The 16,529-nt window shown below is 55.6% G+C and overlaps 2 protein-coding genes across 3 annotated transcripts in view; one reads left to right on the top strand and one right to left on the bottom strand.

Moving 5' to 3' along the window:
• GRIP2 (glutamate receptor interacting protein 2) overlaps nucleotides 1–16,529 on the bottom strand; it is a 653,251-nt gene that overhangs the window by 509,016 nt on the left and 127,706 nt on the right. The gene's annotated exons all lie outside the window — the stretch shown is intronic.
• On the top strand, nucleotides 2,767–15,776 carry LOC309561624 (uncharacterized protein; the record flags this gene model as incomplete). Its single annotated transcript, XM_082265627.1, has 3 exons — nucleotides 2,767–2,803; nucleotides 6,626–6,942; nucleotides 15,498–15,776. 3 exons carry the CDS (start codon nucleotides 2,767–2,769, stop codon nucleotides 15,774–15,776), a joined length of 633 nt encoding a protein of 210 aa, XP_082121753.1.

Below are 16,529 nucleotides of genomic sequence, written 5' to 3'. Positions count from 1 at the left end.
ATCTTTGCACCCTTTGTCTGTCCGGTCTGCTTTGTCTGCGTTGGTGGGGGCGTTGGGGGTGGAGCAGAACCGGGGGGGGCCCGCGGTGGTGGGGGGGGCTCCAGGGGGGATGGGCTCTCCGCAGGTCGCGGAGGGGAGGGTCCCGGGGCCTGCTGCGCCGGTTGCGGCGGGGGGCCTGGGGGACTTGCTGGCGGGCCTGCGGTCCTTGGTCCAGCGTTTTGATGGGAGTGTGGGGTGTTCGGCGCCGGTGGCAGCGTGGGGCTCGGTGGGGGCTCCGGTCGCGGCGGCGTCTGGCACGGGACCTGCGGGGGCTGGGTCGGCCCCGGCGGCTTCGGGGGACAGGGTGGTGGCGCCGGTGGAATCGCCTCCTGCGGTGCCGGCGGTGGACAAGGTTGCGGAGCCCAAGGCGTCAGGTAAGGATGATGCGATTCGCTTGGCGGATTCCGCGAAGTGTGAGGTGTACGTCTGTTTTGAGGGCCCCTTGGGGGCGCACCTCAAGGCAGAGGTACGGGAGAAGATCTGGAAGGATGAGTACGTCGAGATATTCACGTTGCTTCCGTTGGAGAAGTTTAACCTGGATAGGGTGAAGCCGGAGGAGTCGAAGAAGGAAGATGAGGAACGGCGGCGTTTTCGTTTAATTCCGCGCACGTTTAGCAATTGGCTGCAGGCGTTTGCTATTTTTGCGAGTGTGGTGGGCGAGAAGCATCCGGAGCATTGCTCCGCTTTGTTTTGCTATCTGGATGCGATCGGGGAGGCCCACAGGGTGTATGGGGGGGTGGCGTGGCTCCGGTATGACGAGCAGTTCCGTCAACGGAAGGCGGTCCGCCCGTCGTTACGGTGGGATCATAAGGACATTAGTTTGTGGATGCGCCTCATGACTTCTGCACGGGCGGTGCCGTCTTCCTTTCCGAGCGGGGTCGGCGGTCCCTCTTCCCCAGGACAGCCGGCCGCGAAACGCCGGGGTTTCTGTTGGCAGTATAACGAAGGGACGTGCCGCTTTGGCACTGCCTGCAAGTTCAAGCATGAGTGCTCCGGTTGTGGGGGCGCTCACCCCTTCTCCCGTTGTTTTAAGCAGGGTAAGCCCCGTACCGGGGACGCTCAGCACAAGAGGGACGACGCCGGTGATGGTGGAAAGGATGCGGCCTTTCCTAAGTAGGTATCCGGACCGGGCGGCGGCCCGCTTGCTGGAGGAGGGTTTTTCGGTCGGTTTCCGCATCCCTTGTTCTCTTGATGGTGTTCCCCCTTTGGCGGATAATTTGCGTTCGACTCGGCTGAACCCCGGGGTGGTGTCCGATAAGTTGGCGAAGGAGGTGGCCTTGGGCCGCATGGCGGGTCCTTTTGCTGCGCCGCCCTTGGCTGATTTGGTGGTTTCCCCGTTGGGTTTGGTGCCGAAGAAGGAGCCGAACAAGTTTCGGATGATCCACCATCTGTCCTTTCCGAAAGGGGGTTCGGTCAATGATGGGATTGATCCGGGTGCTTGTGCGGTGTCGTACACGTCTTTTGACGCTGCCATTTGTTGGGTTCGCCGTTATGGGCGGGGTGCGTTGCTGGCCAAAACGGATGTTGAGGCTGCGTTTCGTTTGTTGCCGGTGCATCCGAGCAGCTTTCGGTTGTTGGGTTGCAGGTGGTTGGATGCCTTTTATGTCGATCGCTGCTTGCCCATGGGCTGCTCTATCTCTTGTGCGTTTTTTGAGACCTTTAGTTCATTCGTGGAGTGGGTGGTACGGGAAGTGTCGGGGGTCAATTCGGTTATCCATTACCTGGATGATTTTCTGTTTATTGGCCCCCCGTCTTCTCCCTTGTGTGGTGTCTTGTTGGCTTCTATGCAACATGTGGCGGAGCGTTTCGGTATTCCTTTGGCGGCTGATAAAACGGAAGGTCCAAAGACCACGATCAGTTTTTTGGGCATTGTCATTGACTCGTTGGCAATGGAATGTCGCTTGCCGGATGACAAGTTGCGGGACATAAAAGCGGAGATCTGCCTGTTGGTGGGAAAACGGAAAGTGCAACTTCGGCGGTTGCAGTCGCTTCTCGGCAAGTTGGCGTTTGCATGTCGGATCATGCCTATGGGTCGGGTCTTCAGTCGTCGTTTGTCGGCCGCTACGGCGGGGATCCGCTCTCCGCATCATTTTGTCACGCTATCGGCGGACCTGGTTGACGACTTACGGGTCTGGCACGTTTTTCTGTCAGCCTACAACGGTCGTTCGCTTTGGCTGCGGGGTCCGGTCAGTAATTGGGACATTGATTTGTTCACGGATGCTGCGGGATCCGCTGGGTATGGTGCCTACTTGGGGGGCCGTTGGAGCGCCGAGCGCTGGCCGGCGACTTGGCGGGTGGAAGGTTTCTTGCGGAACTTGGTTCTGTTGGAACTGTTCCCCGTGGTGGTCGCGGTGGAGTTGTGGGGGGAGGTCTTCTGTGACAAAAAGGTGCGTTTGCACTGCGATAACATGGGGGTGGTGCAGGTCATTAACAGCTTGTCGGGTGCTTCCCCGCCGGTGATTCGGCTGTTGCGCCATCTTGTCTTGCGTTGCTTGCAGTTAAATGTTTACTTGTACGCCGTGCATGTCCCAGGTGTTACCAACTCGGTGGCGGATTCTTTGTCTCGTTTTCAGATGGACAGGTTTCGGGAGTTGGCGCCGGCTGCGGAGCAACGGGGGGAGCCTTGTCCATCGGAGCTCTGGACGATTGCTTTGGGATCGCCACCGACTTGATCAGACGGTCCTTGAGCGCCGGCACTTGGGCGGCGTATTCAAAGGTATGGGGGGAATGGCGGGCCTTGTTGACTCGGACAGGAGTGGAGGGGGTGAGTATGGGATCTCGTTCTCTTTTATTGTATTTCGTTTGCTTGAATTTTGAACAAGGGGTGTCAGCGGCGGCCATCACTCGGAAGTTGGCTGGCTTGGCGTTCTTGTTCAAAATGTCTGGGTTGGAAGATTTTACAAAGGATTTTGCGGTACGGCAGGCGTTGAAGGGGTACAGGCAGGGCCGATCCTGGGCGGGTTCACGGGGTTCACCGCACCCAGGCGCCGCGAGCTGAGGCGGGGGAGGGGCGCCGAAGCTCCAGTGGCACTGAGTCCTCTCCTCCTCCAGCGGCGTACACAGACCAGCGCTGTGACACAGGGGAGAGACTAGCTGCGGCGCCGGTCTGTCCTCTCCTCCTCCAGAGGTGTACACAGGGCCGGCGCTGTGACACTGGGGAGAGGCGAGCTGCGGGCTGTCAGAGTGCCCCCCCTCCCCCTCCCTTATCAGTGCGGGAGAAGAGAGAGCGGCCGGTGTCTCTCACATGCTTTAGTCCACGCCTATTCTGTCTCCATTGGCCACAGCGGAGGGCCAATCAGAAGATCCACATGCAGCACTATGGACAGGGCTCCACCCCTCTGCACTCGGCTCCTCCCCCAGGAGCCTGTAGTGAGCCTAATGTCTGAGGCTGTCCCATGATGTGTCCTCATTCTGGAGCCTGACAAAAGTAAGTGTCCCCAGACAGGGGAGATACTGTAATGTAAAGAAAGACTGTAGTGTGTGAGCAGACTGGGGGGTATTTAGGGGGGTGTGATCAGAGTGGGGTGGGGTATCTAGGTGGTGTGTTTAGAGTGTGGTGGGTATCTGGAGGGGGGGGGGTGGTCAGAGTGAGGGGGTATCTAAGGGGGTGTGATCAGCGTGGGGGTGGGTATATGAGGGGAGTTTTCAGAGTATGGGGGGTATCTGGGGGCTGTGATCAGAGTGGGGGGGGGTATTTGGGGGGTGTGATCAGAGTGGGGGCTGGTATATGAGGGGTGTTTTCAGAGTAGGGGGTATCTGAGCATGTGATCAGAGTGGGGATATCTGGAGGTGTGCGATAAGGATGAAGGAGTATCTGGGGGGGGGGGCGTGATCAGAGTAGGGGGTATGATCAGAGTGGGGGGTAGCTGGGGGGCGTGTTCAGAGTGAGGGTATCTGGGCGTGTGATCAGGGTGGGGGTATCTGGAGGTGTTTGTGATCCGGATGGTGGGGTATCTGGGGGGTGTGATCAGAGTGGGGGGTATCTGAGCGTGTGGTCAGGGTGGGGGGTAGGCTCCATTTGGTGGGCTCTGGTAATCTGCATTTGGTGGGCTCTGGTAATCTGCATTTGGTGGGCTCTGGTAAGCTGCATTTGGTGGGCTCTGGTAAGCTGCATTTGGTGGGCACTGGTAGGCTGCATTTGGTGGGCACTGGTAGGCTGCATTTGGTGGGCACTGATAAGGCTGCCTTTGGTGGGCACTGGTAAGCTGCATTTGGTGGGCACTGGAAGGCTGCATTTGGTGGACACTGATAAGGCTGCATTTGGTGGGCTCTGGTAAGCCACATTTGGTGGGCACTGATAAGGCTGCATTTGGTTGGCACTGGTAGGCTGCATTTGGTGGGCACTGGTAATCTGCATTTGGTGGGCACTGGTAAGCTGCATTTTGTGGGGACTGGTAAGCTGCATTTGGTGGGCACTGGTAGGCTGCATTTGGTGGGCACTGGTAGGCTGCATTTGGTGGGCACTGATAAGGCTGCATTTGGTGGGCACTGGAAGGCTGCATTTGGTGGACACTGATAAGGCTGCATTTGGTGGACACTGATAAGGCTGCATTTGGTGGGCTCTGGTAAGCCGCATTTGGTGGGCACTGATAAGGCTGCATTTGGTGGGCACTGGTAGGCTGCATTTGGTGGGCACTGGTAAGCTGCATTTGGTGGGCACTGGTAAGCTGCATTTGGTGGGCACTGGTAAGCTGCATTTGGTGGGCACTGGTAGGCTGCATTTGGTGGGCACTGATAAGGCTGCATTTGGTGGGCACTGATAAGCCTGCATTTGGTGGGCACTGATAAGGCTGCATTTGGTGGGCTCTGGTAGGCTGCATTTAGTGGGCACTGGTAGACTGCATTTGGTGGGCACTGGTAAGCTGCATTTTGTGGGGACTGGTAAGCTGCATTTGGTGGGCACTGGTAGGCTGCATTTGGTGGGCACTGGTAGGCTGCATTTGGTGGGCACTGATAAGGCTGCATTTGGTGGGCACTGGAAGGCTGCATTTGGTGGACACTGATAAGGCTGCATTTGGTGGACACTGATAAGGCTGCATTTGGTGGGCTCTGGTAAGCCGCATTTGGTGGGCACTGGTAGGCTGCATTTGGTGGGCACTGGTAGGCTGCATTTGGTGGGCACTGGTAAGCTGCATTTGGTGGGCACTGGTAAGCTGCATTTGGTGGGCACTGATGAGGCTGCATTTGGTGGGCACTGGTAGGCTGCATTTGGTGGGCACTGATAAGGCTGCATTTGGTGGGCACTGGTAGGCTGCATTTGGTGGGCACTGATAAGGCTGCATTTGGTGGGCACTGGTAAGCTGCATTTGGTGGGCACTGGTAAGCTGCATTTGGTGGGCACTGGTAAGCTGCATTTGGTGGGCACTGGTAGGCTGCATTTGGTGGGCACTGATAAGGCTGCATTTGGTGGGCACTGATAAGCCTGCATTTGGTGGGCACTGATAAGGCTGCATTTGGTGGGCTCTGGTAGGCTGCATTTAGTGGGCACTGGTAGACTGCATTTGGTGGGCACTGATGAGGCTGCATCATAGCATTAATCTCTTGTATCATATCCGCAGTCTCTGACCATCTCTTGTATCAAGTCTGCAGTCTCTGACCATCTCCTGTCTGGGGGCTATGTCTAACAGACTCTCTAACAGATGTCCTCTCTGTGTCCATTAGATAGACCCCCCTCCAGTTCCCATTAGAGTACTCTGCTTCTCTTCCTGTAATTTGTTTATTGTTAAGAGATCGTAGGAGGGTCCCGGGGTAAGGAAGACTTCTTAGGGGAGCATCTCTGTGTTTGAGTCGTTGCCATAGAAACATGTGTAAAGGGGAGGAGCTAGTAAGATGACCACGCCCATATGGGGGCGCCAGAAAAATTTCTGCACCCAGGCGCCTGTGACCCTAGGATCGGCCCTGGGTACAGGAGGGGTGTGAGGCGCCCGGATGGGCGTAGGCCGGTCTCCTTTCACCTGCTGGGGGAGTTGGTGGGCAGGTTGGGGAGCATCTGCTCCTCGGTATATGAGTCGCTTTTGTTTACAGCGGCTTTGGTTTTGGCTTTTTACGGGGCATTTCGCATTGGGGAATTGGTTAGCCCTTCTAGGAATGTGCATGGCGGACTGCAGGACGGGGAGGTGAGTTGTTCTGCCTCGGCTGTGGTGATTTTTCTGAGACGTTCCAAGACGGACCAGGATGGCAGGGGTGTGTATGTGCGCCTGTATCGGGTGGGGGGTTCCTCTCTTTGCCCGGTTGCGGTGGTGGAGGAGTTCAGGCGGGTGCGTCCGTCGGTGGCGGGTTCCTTTTTGATGCACAGGGATGGTTCGGCTCTGTCGAGGTTCCAATTTGTGGCTGTGTTTCGGAGGTGCTTGTCCGAGCTGGGTCGTGATGCCGGTCGTTACGCTTCTCACTCCTTCCGCATCGGGGCGGCTACGGAGGCGGCCAGGTGGGGTGTGGATGAAGCGACGTTGAGGCGGATAGGCAGGTGGGAATCTTCTCGTTTTCGTTTGTATGTTCGTCCTCATTTGGTTTAGGTACTTGTGTGGTTTGGGGGGTGGCTGGTTGTTTTGCTGTTTCATTGCCGTGGTGCTGTTTCTTTTCTTTACAGGGGGAGCTGCATGCCTCGTGTGGATCTTAGGACACTCGTATGTGTATTGGGGGGCCAGGAGGGCTGAGGTCAGGCATGACGGGAGGCAGTTGGGTTTTACAAAAGAGGAGGCCACCGTCCGGTGGATTGGCGTCCCGGGGTTGCTTTGGTGCAGGGTCCTGCCGGAGATTAACCGTTTTGTACAGTTGGACAGAGCCCCTGGGATTTTGGTGTTGCATGCGGGGGGCAATGATTTGGGGGTCAGGTCCATGCGCCACCTTATCCGGGACATAAAATACGATTTTCTTCGTTTGCGATTGGCATTTCCTGACACGGTTGTGATCTGGTCGGAGATTGTCGGCCGCACGGCTTGGCGTTTTGCCAGGTCGGTCGCCAAATTGAACAAGGCCCGCATCAAGGTTAATGCGGCGGTTAGCCGTTTTGTCGTTAGGAACGGGGGGTTGGTGGTCAGGCATCGGGAGTTGGAGGTGGATACCTGGCGGTATCTGCGGGGGGATGGGGTTCACCTTAATGCTGTGGGCACGGATTTGTGGTCACTCGGCATTCAGGAGGGTGTCCAGCGTGCCTTGCGTTTGTGGAGGGGCTCGCAGTTGTAAGGTGTCACGCCTGCGAGCGGTGGCGGTTGGGGGTCTTTGGAGGCGGTATAAAACAGTGTTGGTATAAAAGTGTTTAGGGTGACCCATCTAGGTATGGAGCCCTCTGGTATCCCGGTTAAGAGTGGATATTAACCGGAAGTGTAGGAGGTATCAGTGGTCAAGTGGGTTGTCCCTGAGCTGGTGTTGCGCGGCTGGGGACCGTTTAACGGATTACGCTGATACCAGGTTAATTGGAATCTGTGCCTCCCAAGACCAACAACTTATTTATGGTACTGGAATATTTATGGTTATGTTAATATGTGTTTTTGGTTAGTTGTTAATAAATGGCCCACCGGGCCAATTTTCTCCAAACTGGCGTCACTGGTATTTTGTTTAGTTTAAGTATATGGTTGGGGCTAACAGGGAGTAAGCCTTAGGAATACCCTAATCAAGCAAGGCCCGAAGTAAAAAAAAAAAAAAAAAAAATAAGCGAAGGGCCTCATGAGGGGGTTTACTGGGCCACGGGCAGTCAGGGGTTAAGGACATCAGGCCATGTAGGTCAGGTCAGGGATTGGTCAGAGCAGTTCATAGGTGGGGTCTACAGTAGGGTAAGTGGGGGGGACTTACGGTCTTCCAGCACATTCCCTGTAGGCAGCAAGTAGAAAGGATCCCCACCCTCCCGCCCTGTTTGTTGAGGGTTGTTTGCGGGGGGGAATTTTAGGGGCCGCTTTGAGGTTGTCGGGGTTTTTGTTTTGTTCAGATAATTGATGTTGGCGGTTGGGGGTCTTTGGAGGCGGTATAAAACAGTGTTGGTATAAAAGTGTTTAGGGTGACCCATCTAGGTATGGAGCCCTCTGGTATCCCGGTTAAGAGTGGATATTAACCGGAAGTGTAGGAGGTATCAGTGGTCAAGTGGGTTGTCCCTGAGCTGGTGTTGCGCGGCTGGGGACCGTTTAACGGATTACGCTGATACCAGGTTAATTGGAATCTGTGCCTCCCAAGACCAACAACTTATTTATGGTACTGGAATATTTATGGTTATGTTAATATGTGTTTTTGGTTAGTTGTTAATAAATGGCCCACCGGGCCAATTTTCTCCAAACTGGCGTCACTGGTATTTTGTTTAGTTTAAGTATATGGTTGGGGCTAACAGGGAGTAAGCCTTAGGAATACCCTAATCATGGCATCCCAGTCTTATGGGCCATACACACTATAAGATTTTCTGAAGACTTTTTCCTTTAGATTTACCAAAACCAGATAATATGAAGTCAAACCTAAACACTTTCAATTTGTATGCAATCAGGCAGGCCCTTGCACTACATAGAAAAGGTAAATCTGAAGGAAAAAGTCTTCAGAAAATCTTATAGTGTGTATGGCCCTTTAGGCTGGATACACACTATACAACTTTTGTTGTAAAGGCCCGTACAAACGATACGAAAATCGGAAGTAAAATTTCGCCCGACGGACGATCTGCCGATTTTCGGATTGTTAGTATGGTGCTTTCGACAGCCGATTCCGAATTTTTGGACGACAAAAACTGGATGTGCAGCCTATAAAATTATCGTATGTCAACACAATGTCCGATTTCCGTTGAATTAGTGCAGTTTTCGTCCGAAAAAAATCATAAGAGCAAGACTAGGCATGCTCAGAGATGAAAGAATACGTACCAAACAAAACACATGACATCACTTCTGAAGTAGAATTCTGTCGTACGGGAAATTTTATATGAAAGTAACCTTTTGATATGAGACCAGGATGCAACAAAAAACGGACGAAAGATCATTCGATAATCTTATCCTGTGTACGAGGCTTTAGGCCCCTTTCACACAGGGAGTCCTTTCAGATCCGCCTGTCAGTTTTTTGGGCCGATCGGAACAGTCCCCCCATGCATCTCTATGGGGCATCGGATGTCAGCGGAGACATGTCCACTGACATCCGATCTGATCCGTCAAAAACGGACGGATGGAAACCCTATTTTCCATCTGTCTGACGGATCGGATCGGGTGAGAACGGTGGATTGATCCCCCGGGGCCCTGCTGAGAAAAAAGGAGTCCGCCTGGCGGACTCCGTGTGCGAAAGAGCCCTTAGAGTTTACATCCACAATACTTTAGTATGTAGGTCATTTCATTTTTAAAACTGACAGGTGTGTGTACCTTTTTGAAAGTGTTAGGCCCCTTTCACACACTCCGTCCGTCGGACGGAGTCCGTTTAACTCAGCGGGGGATCGATCCGCCAATCCCCCGCTGAGCAGGAGGATGCCAGCTGTGTCTCTGCGCTGTGTGCGGAGACACAGCTGTCAGTTCCCCATGCATCTCTATGGGGGAAATCGGATGGGAACAGACCGTCGGTCAGTTCTCATCCGATCCCATCCGATCTGCTGGACAATGGAAAATAGGGTTTCCATCCATCCAGATTTGACGGATCGGATCGGATGTCAGCGGACATGTCTCCGCTGACATCCGATGCAGCATAAGGAATGCATGGGGGGACCGTTCAGATCCGCCAAAAAAACTGACAGGCGGATCTGAACGGTCCGCCTGTGTGAAAGGGGCCTTAAGCCTCATACACACGCAACGAATTTCTGCCGACCGGTCGTCCGTCTTTTGTCCAGAGTTGTGTTTTGTTGGTTGGAATGTGCTCTAGACTGCACACGAATTTTCCCGCACGACAAAATTCTACTTCAGAAGTGATGTCATGTGTTGGTTTGCTTTCTTTTTGTTCTTTCTTCTCTGAGCATGCCCAGTCTTGCTCATAAGATTTTTCCCTGTCGAAATCTGTACTGACTGCACGAAAATTGGCCGTGTTTTGACGGAGGACAAAAATTTTATAGCCTGCACATCAGAATTTTTTCGGCCGAAAAGTCGGAGTCGGTTGTCGGGAAGCACCATACTAACAAGCCGAAAATCGGCAGATCGGTCGTCGGACGAAAATTCGAATTTCGACGCGTGTGTACGGGGCTTTAGGCTGGATACACACTATACAACTTTTGTTGTTAGATTTCCTTTAGATTTACCTTCAACTATGTAGTGCAAGGGCCTGCCTGATTGCATACAAATTGAAAGTGTTTAGGTTTGACCTCATATTATATGGTTTTGGTAAATCTAAAAGAAAAAATCTAAAGAAAATTATATAGCGTGTATCCAGCTTTACATTCACAAAGTGATATTGTGAAAAAATATATCAGTTGACAGGTCCACTTCGAGTGCGCCTGTTGATCTGCCTGGGTAAAGCATAGTTTCGCTTAAAGCAAGGCCCGAAGCGAAAAAAAAAAAAAAAAATAGCGCAGGGCAGACATGACCATGTGAAGAGGGGAGACAGGGCAGGTGTGAGTTAAATTAAATTGTTTTGAGTTGGGGGGTATTCAGGGATTGGTGTATCAGGTTTGGGAGGGGTTGAGGTACAGTTAGGAGGGGTGGCCCCTCAGATTGGAGGTCAGTGGAAGTTCAACGGACGAAGGAAGAAGAAGCTTGGTCACCCACCTTTTTCACTGCAGAGTATCTCACCTCAGCTTCCCTGGTCTGTGATGGCGGATTTGGACGTTTTGCTGGAGCAAATTAAGGCCGCTGCCGCGGTGAAGGGGACTGAGTGGCTCCGGTCCCAGGTCTCCACGTTGATGGGGGTTCAGGACTCTGCACGGGATGCGGAGGGGCTTGCGGTCCCGCGGGCTCGGCGGTCACGGCCGCCGGAGCGTTTTTCACCGGCCCCTTCCCCTCGAGCTCAGCGTCATCCTAGGAGCCCCGACAGGGACCCTTCAGGGCCGCCGGCTAAGCGTACTCCTGCTGCGGCCGTGCGCGCCTCTGGGAGGAATCCTCTGCATGGACGGAGCTCTGGGGGTAGTGGGGGGAGGCGGCCTTCGGTCTCTCCCCGTCCCTCTCGACGGGGTGCTACTGGACTGGCGGGCTCCCCTACTGGCGATGCTCCGGTCGGAGGGGTGCCTCGGCGTGGGAGCGGCTTCATGGCGGCCGGTGGCAGCAGTGATCGGCGGGACTCGGAGTCGGCCTCGGCTGGGCGCAGAGAGATGACGCGGCGGGGCAAGTCACGTGGCCGGGTCATCGGAAGTTCGGCTGGTTCACAGAGGTCTCCGTCGGGCGGAGCTGGAGTACGGGGGCGTGGACGCCTGTCGCTCGGCTCTGCAGATGGCGGGAGTGCGACACCTGGTGGACGGATGTCGGCGGTGCCCGGGGACGATCGTTCGGAAGGCGAGGTGTCCGGATCGGATGTGGAAGAGGATGTCGGTGGTCGGTCGGCGACGAGGGAGGCTGGATCGGCGGCTGGGGGCGCCCCCCCTGGGCAGACAGGTGAGGTCACAATTCCTTCTCTGGCTTTGTCTGATTTGCGGGGCTTGTTTGATGTGGGGGGTGGGAGTGCTGGAGGGGCTCGGGGGGTGGGGGTGTCCCGGCCAGTGGGGGCGGGGACCCCGGAAGGGGGTGATGATGGGGGTTTGAGGGGCTTCCTCCTGGGTCTACGGGACCTCTTGGGGCGTTTGCCCCCGGGGGACGGGGGCCGCTTGTCTCCAGCGGCGGCTTGGGTGCCTCCGGCGGGGGGCTCGGGCACGGAGCCGGGGGGGGCCCCGGGGCTGGCGGGGCCGTCTTCCACGGGGCTAGTTGCAGGGGGGGCTGGGGCCCCTCCCCAGGTTGTTGGTGCGCCGGCAGTGGTGGCAGTGACGGCCGGGGCGGCGGGGGACAAGACCGGGACGGCGAAGGAGGGGAAGGCGGACGTTGTTCGCCTGGACGATTCAGCGAAAGGTGAGGTATATGTTTGTTTTGAGGGCCCATTGGGGGCACATTTGAAGCAGGAAGTCCGGGAGAAGATCTGGAAGGGTGAGTACGTGGAAATCTTCACGCTGTTGCCCCTCGAGAAGTTTCACCTGGACAGGGTTAAACCGGAGGAGCGCAAGAAGGAGGACGAGGAGGCGCGACGCTATCGGCTTATCCCTCGGACCTTCGCCAATTGGCTGCAGGCCTTTGCCATTCTGGCGGGCGTCATAGGGGAAAAGGCGCCGGAAAACTGCTCGGCCCTGTTCTGCTACATGGACGCTGTAGGGGAAGCCTATCGGGTTTACGGGGGGTCGGCCTGGCTGCGGTACGACGAACAGTTCCGGCAGCGGAAGGCGGTTAGGCCCTCCTTGCGGTGGGACCACAAGGACATCAGCCTGTGGATGCGGCTCATGTCGTCTGCGAAGGCTCCGAATCAGTTTTTTCCAGGGGGGGCCGGTGGTTCTGCGACCCCGGGACAGCCGGCCGCAAAGAGGAGGGGTTTCTGCTGGCAATTTAATGAGGGTTCCTGTAAGTTCGGTGGCACATGTCGCTTCAAACATGAATGCTCCGGTTGCGGAGGTTCCCATTCCTTGGCTCGGTGTTTTAAGTCCGGAAAAGGGCGGTCCGGAGAGCCTTCGCACAAAGGGGACGACGCCGGTGAGGGTGGAAAGGCTGCGGCCTTTTCTAGATAGGTACCCCGATAGGGCGGCTGCCCGACTTCTGGGGGAGGGTTTTGCGGTGGGTTTTCGTATCCCTTGCTCTTTGGCCTCGGTGCCGCCGGTGGCGAGGAATTTGCGTTCGGCATTGCGCCACCCTTTGGTGGTGTCGGATAAGTTGCACAAGGAAGTGGCTCTCAGTCGCATGGCGGGCCCGTTCTCGGAGGTGCCGGTGCGTGACTTGGTGGTTTCGCCGTTGGGGGTGGTTCCCAAGAAAGAACCCAACAAATTTCGCCTCATTCACCACCTCTCCTTCCCAAAGGGTGGGTCTGTGAATGACGCCATCGACCCGGATGCCTGTACGGTGTCTTACATTTCCTTTGACGCCGCGGTGGCCTGGGTGCGACATTATGGGCGGGGGGCCTTGATGGCCAAATCGGACATTGAGGCGGCGTTCAGGTTGCTCCCGGTTCACCCGGACAGTTTTCGATTGCTGGGCTGCCGGTGGCAAGGGGCGTATTATGTGGATCGCTGCCTTCCTATGGGCTGCTCCATATCGTGCGCGCTGTTTGAGACCTTCAGTTCATTTGTGGAGTGGGTGGTTCGGGAGGTTTCCGGCGTGAATTCGGTGATCCACTATTTGGACGACTTTCTGTGTGTGGGCCCGCCCTCTTCCAACGGGTGCGCGATCCTGCTTGCCACGTTGCAGCATGTGGCCGGGAGCTTCGGCATTCCGTTGGCCCCCGACAAGACGGAAGGCCCGACCACGGTGCTCAGCTTCCTGGGCATTGTCGTGGATTCGGAGGCCATGGAGTGTCGCCTACCGGAGGATAAATTGGGGGCTTTGAGAGCTGAAATTGAAGGGGTGCTGGGTTTGCGCAAGATTCAGTTGCGCAGCTTGCAGTCGTTGCTGGGTAAATTGAATTTTGCCTGCCGCATTATGCCCATGGGCCGGGTTTTCTGCCGACGGCTGTTGGCGGCGACTTCGGGGGTGAAGTTGCCCACTCACTTCGTCAGGCTCAACAGGGAACACAGGGATGACTTGCGTCTGTGGCACGGTTTTTTGGCCACATACAATGGTAGATCCTTGTGGATGGCCGGACCGATCAGCAACTTTGATTTGGAACTGTTTACCGATGCTGCTGGTTCGGCGGGGTACGGGGCTTTTCACCGGGGGGCGTGGAGCGCCGCCCCTTGGCCGGGGGCATGGCAGGTAGCGGGGCTGGTCAGCAACTTGGTGTTGCTGGAACTGTTCCCGGTGGTGGTGGCCCTGGAGATTTGGGGGGCGGAGTTCAGGAACCTGAAGGTTCGCCTCCATTGCGACAATCTCGGGGTGGTTCAGGTGATCAACCGCGCGTCGGCTTCGTCTCAGCCGGTGGTGCGCCTCCTCAGGTATTTGGTGTTGCGGTGTCTACGGTTGAATGTTTTCCTGTACGCTGTGCACATTCCGGGGGTTAAGAATGATATTGCTGACGCGCTGTCTCGTTTTCAGGGGGACAGGTTCCGGGAGTTGGCACCGGCAGCGGAGCAACGCGGAGTCACGTGTCCGGAGTGGCTATGGGGGATTGCCTTGGGGTCCTCGCTGGATGGATCAGGAAGTCGGTGAGCGAGTCCACGTGGTCGGCTTATTGCAAGGTATGGTTGGAGTGGCTGGAGGTGTTGCGGGTGGCATCGGTGGATCCTCTGGGTCCGGAGGTCAGGTGGGTGTTACTTTCTTTTGTCTCTGATCATTTTGAGAGGGGCGCGTCGGCTTCCGCTGTGGCTCGCAAGTTGTCCGGCTTGGCCTTTCTGTTTAAATTTCTGGGTTGTCAGGATTACACGAAGGACTTCGTGGTGAGACAAGCGTTACGGGGCTATTCCAGGGCTTATCGGAGGAGGGACACTAGGCGCCCGGTGTCCTTCGCTCTTTTGCAGGACGTCTGCCGGCAATTGGGGGAGCACTGCGCCTCGAGTTACGAGGTGGTGTTGTTTAAAGCGGCCTTTTCTCTCGCTTTTTTCGGGGCTTTCCGGATTGGGGAATTGGTCAGCTCCTCCCGGACGGTGCCGGGGGGCCTATTGGGTCAGGATGTCTCTGTCGGTCGGGAGGGGGTTACTATCCTCCTTCGACGGTCCAAAACGGACCAGAGTGGCAAGGGGGTCCGTGTCCGGTTGTTCGCGGTGCCGTCTTCACCGCTGTGCCCGGTAGGGGCGGTTCGGGATTACTGGGCAATCCGCCCTTCGCGGCCCGGTTCATTTTTAATGCATGCGGACGGGTCGTCGTTATCTCGTTTTCAATTTGTATCGGTGTTCAGAAGGTGTGTGGGCTCTTTGGGTTTGGATGCCAGTAGGTTTGCATCTCATTCCTTTCGGATCGGGGCGGCCACTGAGGCTGCACGCTGGGGATTGAACGACGATGCGGTCAAACGCATTGGGCGCTGGGAGTCTAGGAGGTTCTTGGTGTACGTTCGTCCACAGCTGTTGGTGTAGGGTATGTACGGGGGGTGGTTTTGTCGTTGGGGGGGTGTGGGCCCGGCTGGTTATCTGATTATTGGTTGGTTTTCTTTTCCTTTTGTCCCCTTTTCTTGTAGGTTTGGAACCCTGCCTTGTTTGGATCGTGGGACACTCGTATGTTTTCTGGGGGGCCCGGAGAGCTGATGTGCGTCCTAATGGTAGACAACTTGGTTTTTCTCGGCACGAGGCTTGTGTCAGGTGGCTGGGGGTGCCGGGGCTTACTTGGGGCAGGGTCCTTCCCGAAGTGCATCGTTTCGCCCGGTTGGACAGGCAGCCAGATGTTTTGGTGCTGCATGCCGGGGGCAACGATTTGGGGGCCAGGTCCGCGCGGGCCTTGATCAGGGACATAAAGTTGGATTTCCTTCGGCTGCGCACGGCTTTTCCGGCGCTGCTTGTAGTTTGGTCGGATATGGTGGCCCGCACGTCCTGGCGCATGGCCAGGTCGGTCGCGCGCCTTAATAAGGCTCGGATTAAGTTGAACAAGGAAGTGGGGCGCTTTGTGTGTCGGAATGGGGGGTTGGTGGTTCGCCACCTGGAGTTGGAAGTGGACACATGGCGGTATCTGCGGGATGATGGAGTCCACCTCAATGCGGTGGGTATAGATTTATGGGCCCTGGGATTACAGGATGGGATCCAGCGAGCCTTGAGGGTTTGGAGGGGCACGCAAGGGTAAGGTGTCACCCTTGGGTGCTGGTGGCGTTTTGTTGGTCTTTGCTGGCGGGGGAGGTGAACAGTTTAGGATAAGGGTATGGTTGGGACTCATCGTTGGTATGGGTCCCTATGGTGCATTCCATTTAATGTCAGTTTAAATGGAATTCAAAATGGTGGCACTGCGGGGAGTGGTTTGTCTCCGAGCCGGTGACGCGGCTGGAGGCCTATCAGGGCACAGGTCCCGCAGTGCAGGATTTGGAATTATTTGGAGGAGCCTCAAAGACCAACAGGCCTAATGACTGATTGTTTTATGTTTGTAAGGAATGTTTTTTCTCCTTATGTTAATTTTAAGGTAAAAGGGTTAATAAAATGGCTGCTGTGGCCAATTAACTCCAAGCACGGTGTGGTCTCAATTATTTAGGTAAAGGGAAAGGTTTATGGCATGGGGGTGGAGCCTTTGGCTTTAAGCAGCCTAAGAGTTTGGGGGTGACATCTATTCTACATTGGTCAAGTCAGAGACAGCTCCCATGTTTCTCCTATGGCGGGTTTACTAAAAGGCTGCAGTTTGTTTGTACGTAGCTTAAAATAATATAACATTAAGATGTATCCGCTTCCACTGAGGGCGATTGTCTTGTGGAATGATAAATCTAACCATTCCCCTAATCCCTGGGCAGCTTACGCCATTTACACTTTCATGCGATATAATGCCGCAGGTCCCATGAGACCGCAGGGCTTGGCGGCAGTGACACTCTGCTGGCTCACAGTTAAGCCCTGA

This window comes from Pelophylax lessonae (genome assembly GCF_965119305.1).
Source record: "Pelophylax lessonae genome assembly, chromosome: 8".
In the NCBI taxonomy this organism is placed as follows: domain Eukaryota; kingdom Metazoa; phylum Chordata; class Amphibia; order Anura; family Ranidae; genus Pelophylax; species Pelophylax lessonae.
Note: the sequence above shows the minus strand (reverse complement) of the source record. Positions and strands in the feature narration are given on the sequence as shown.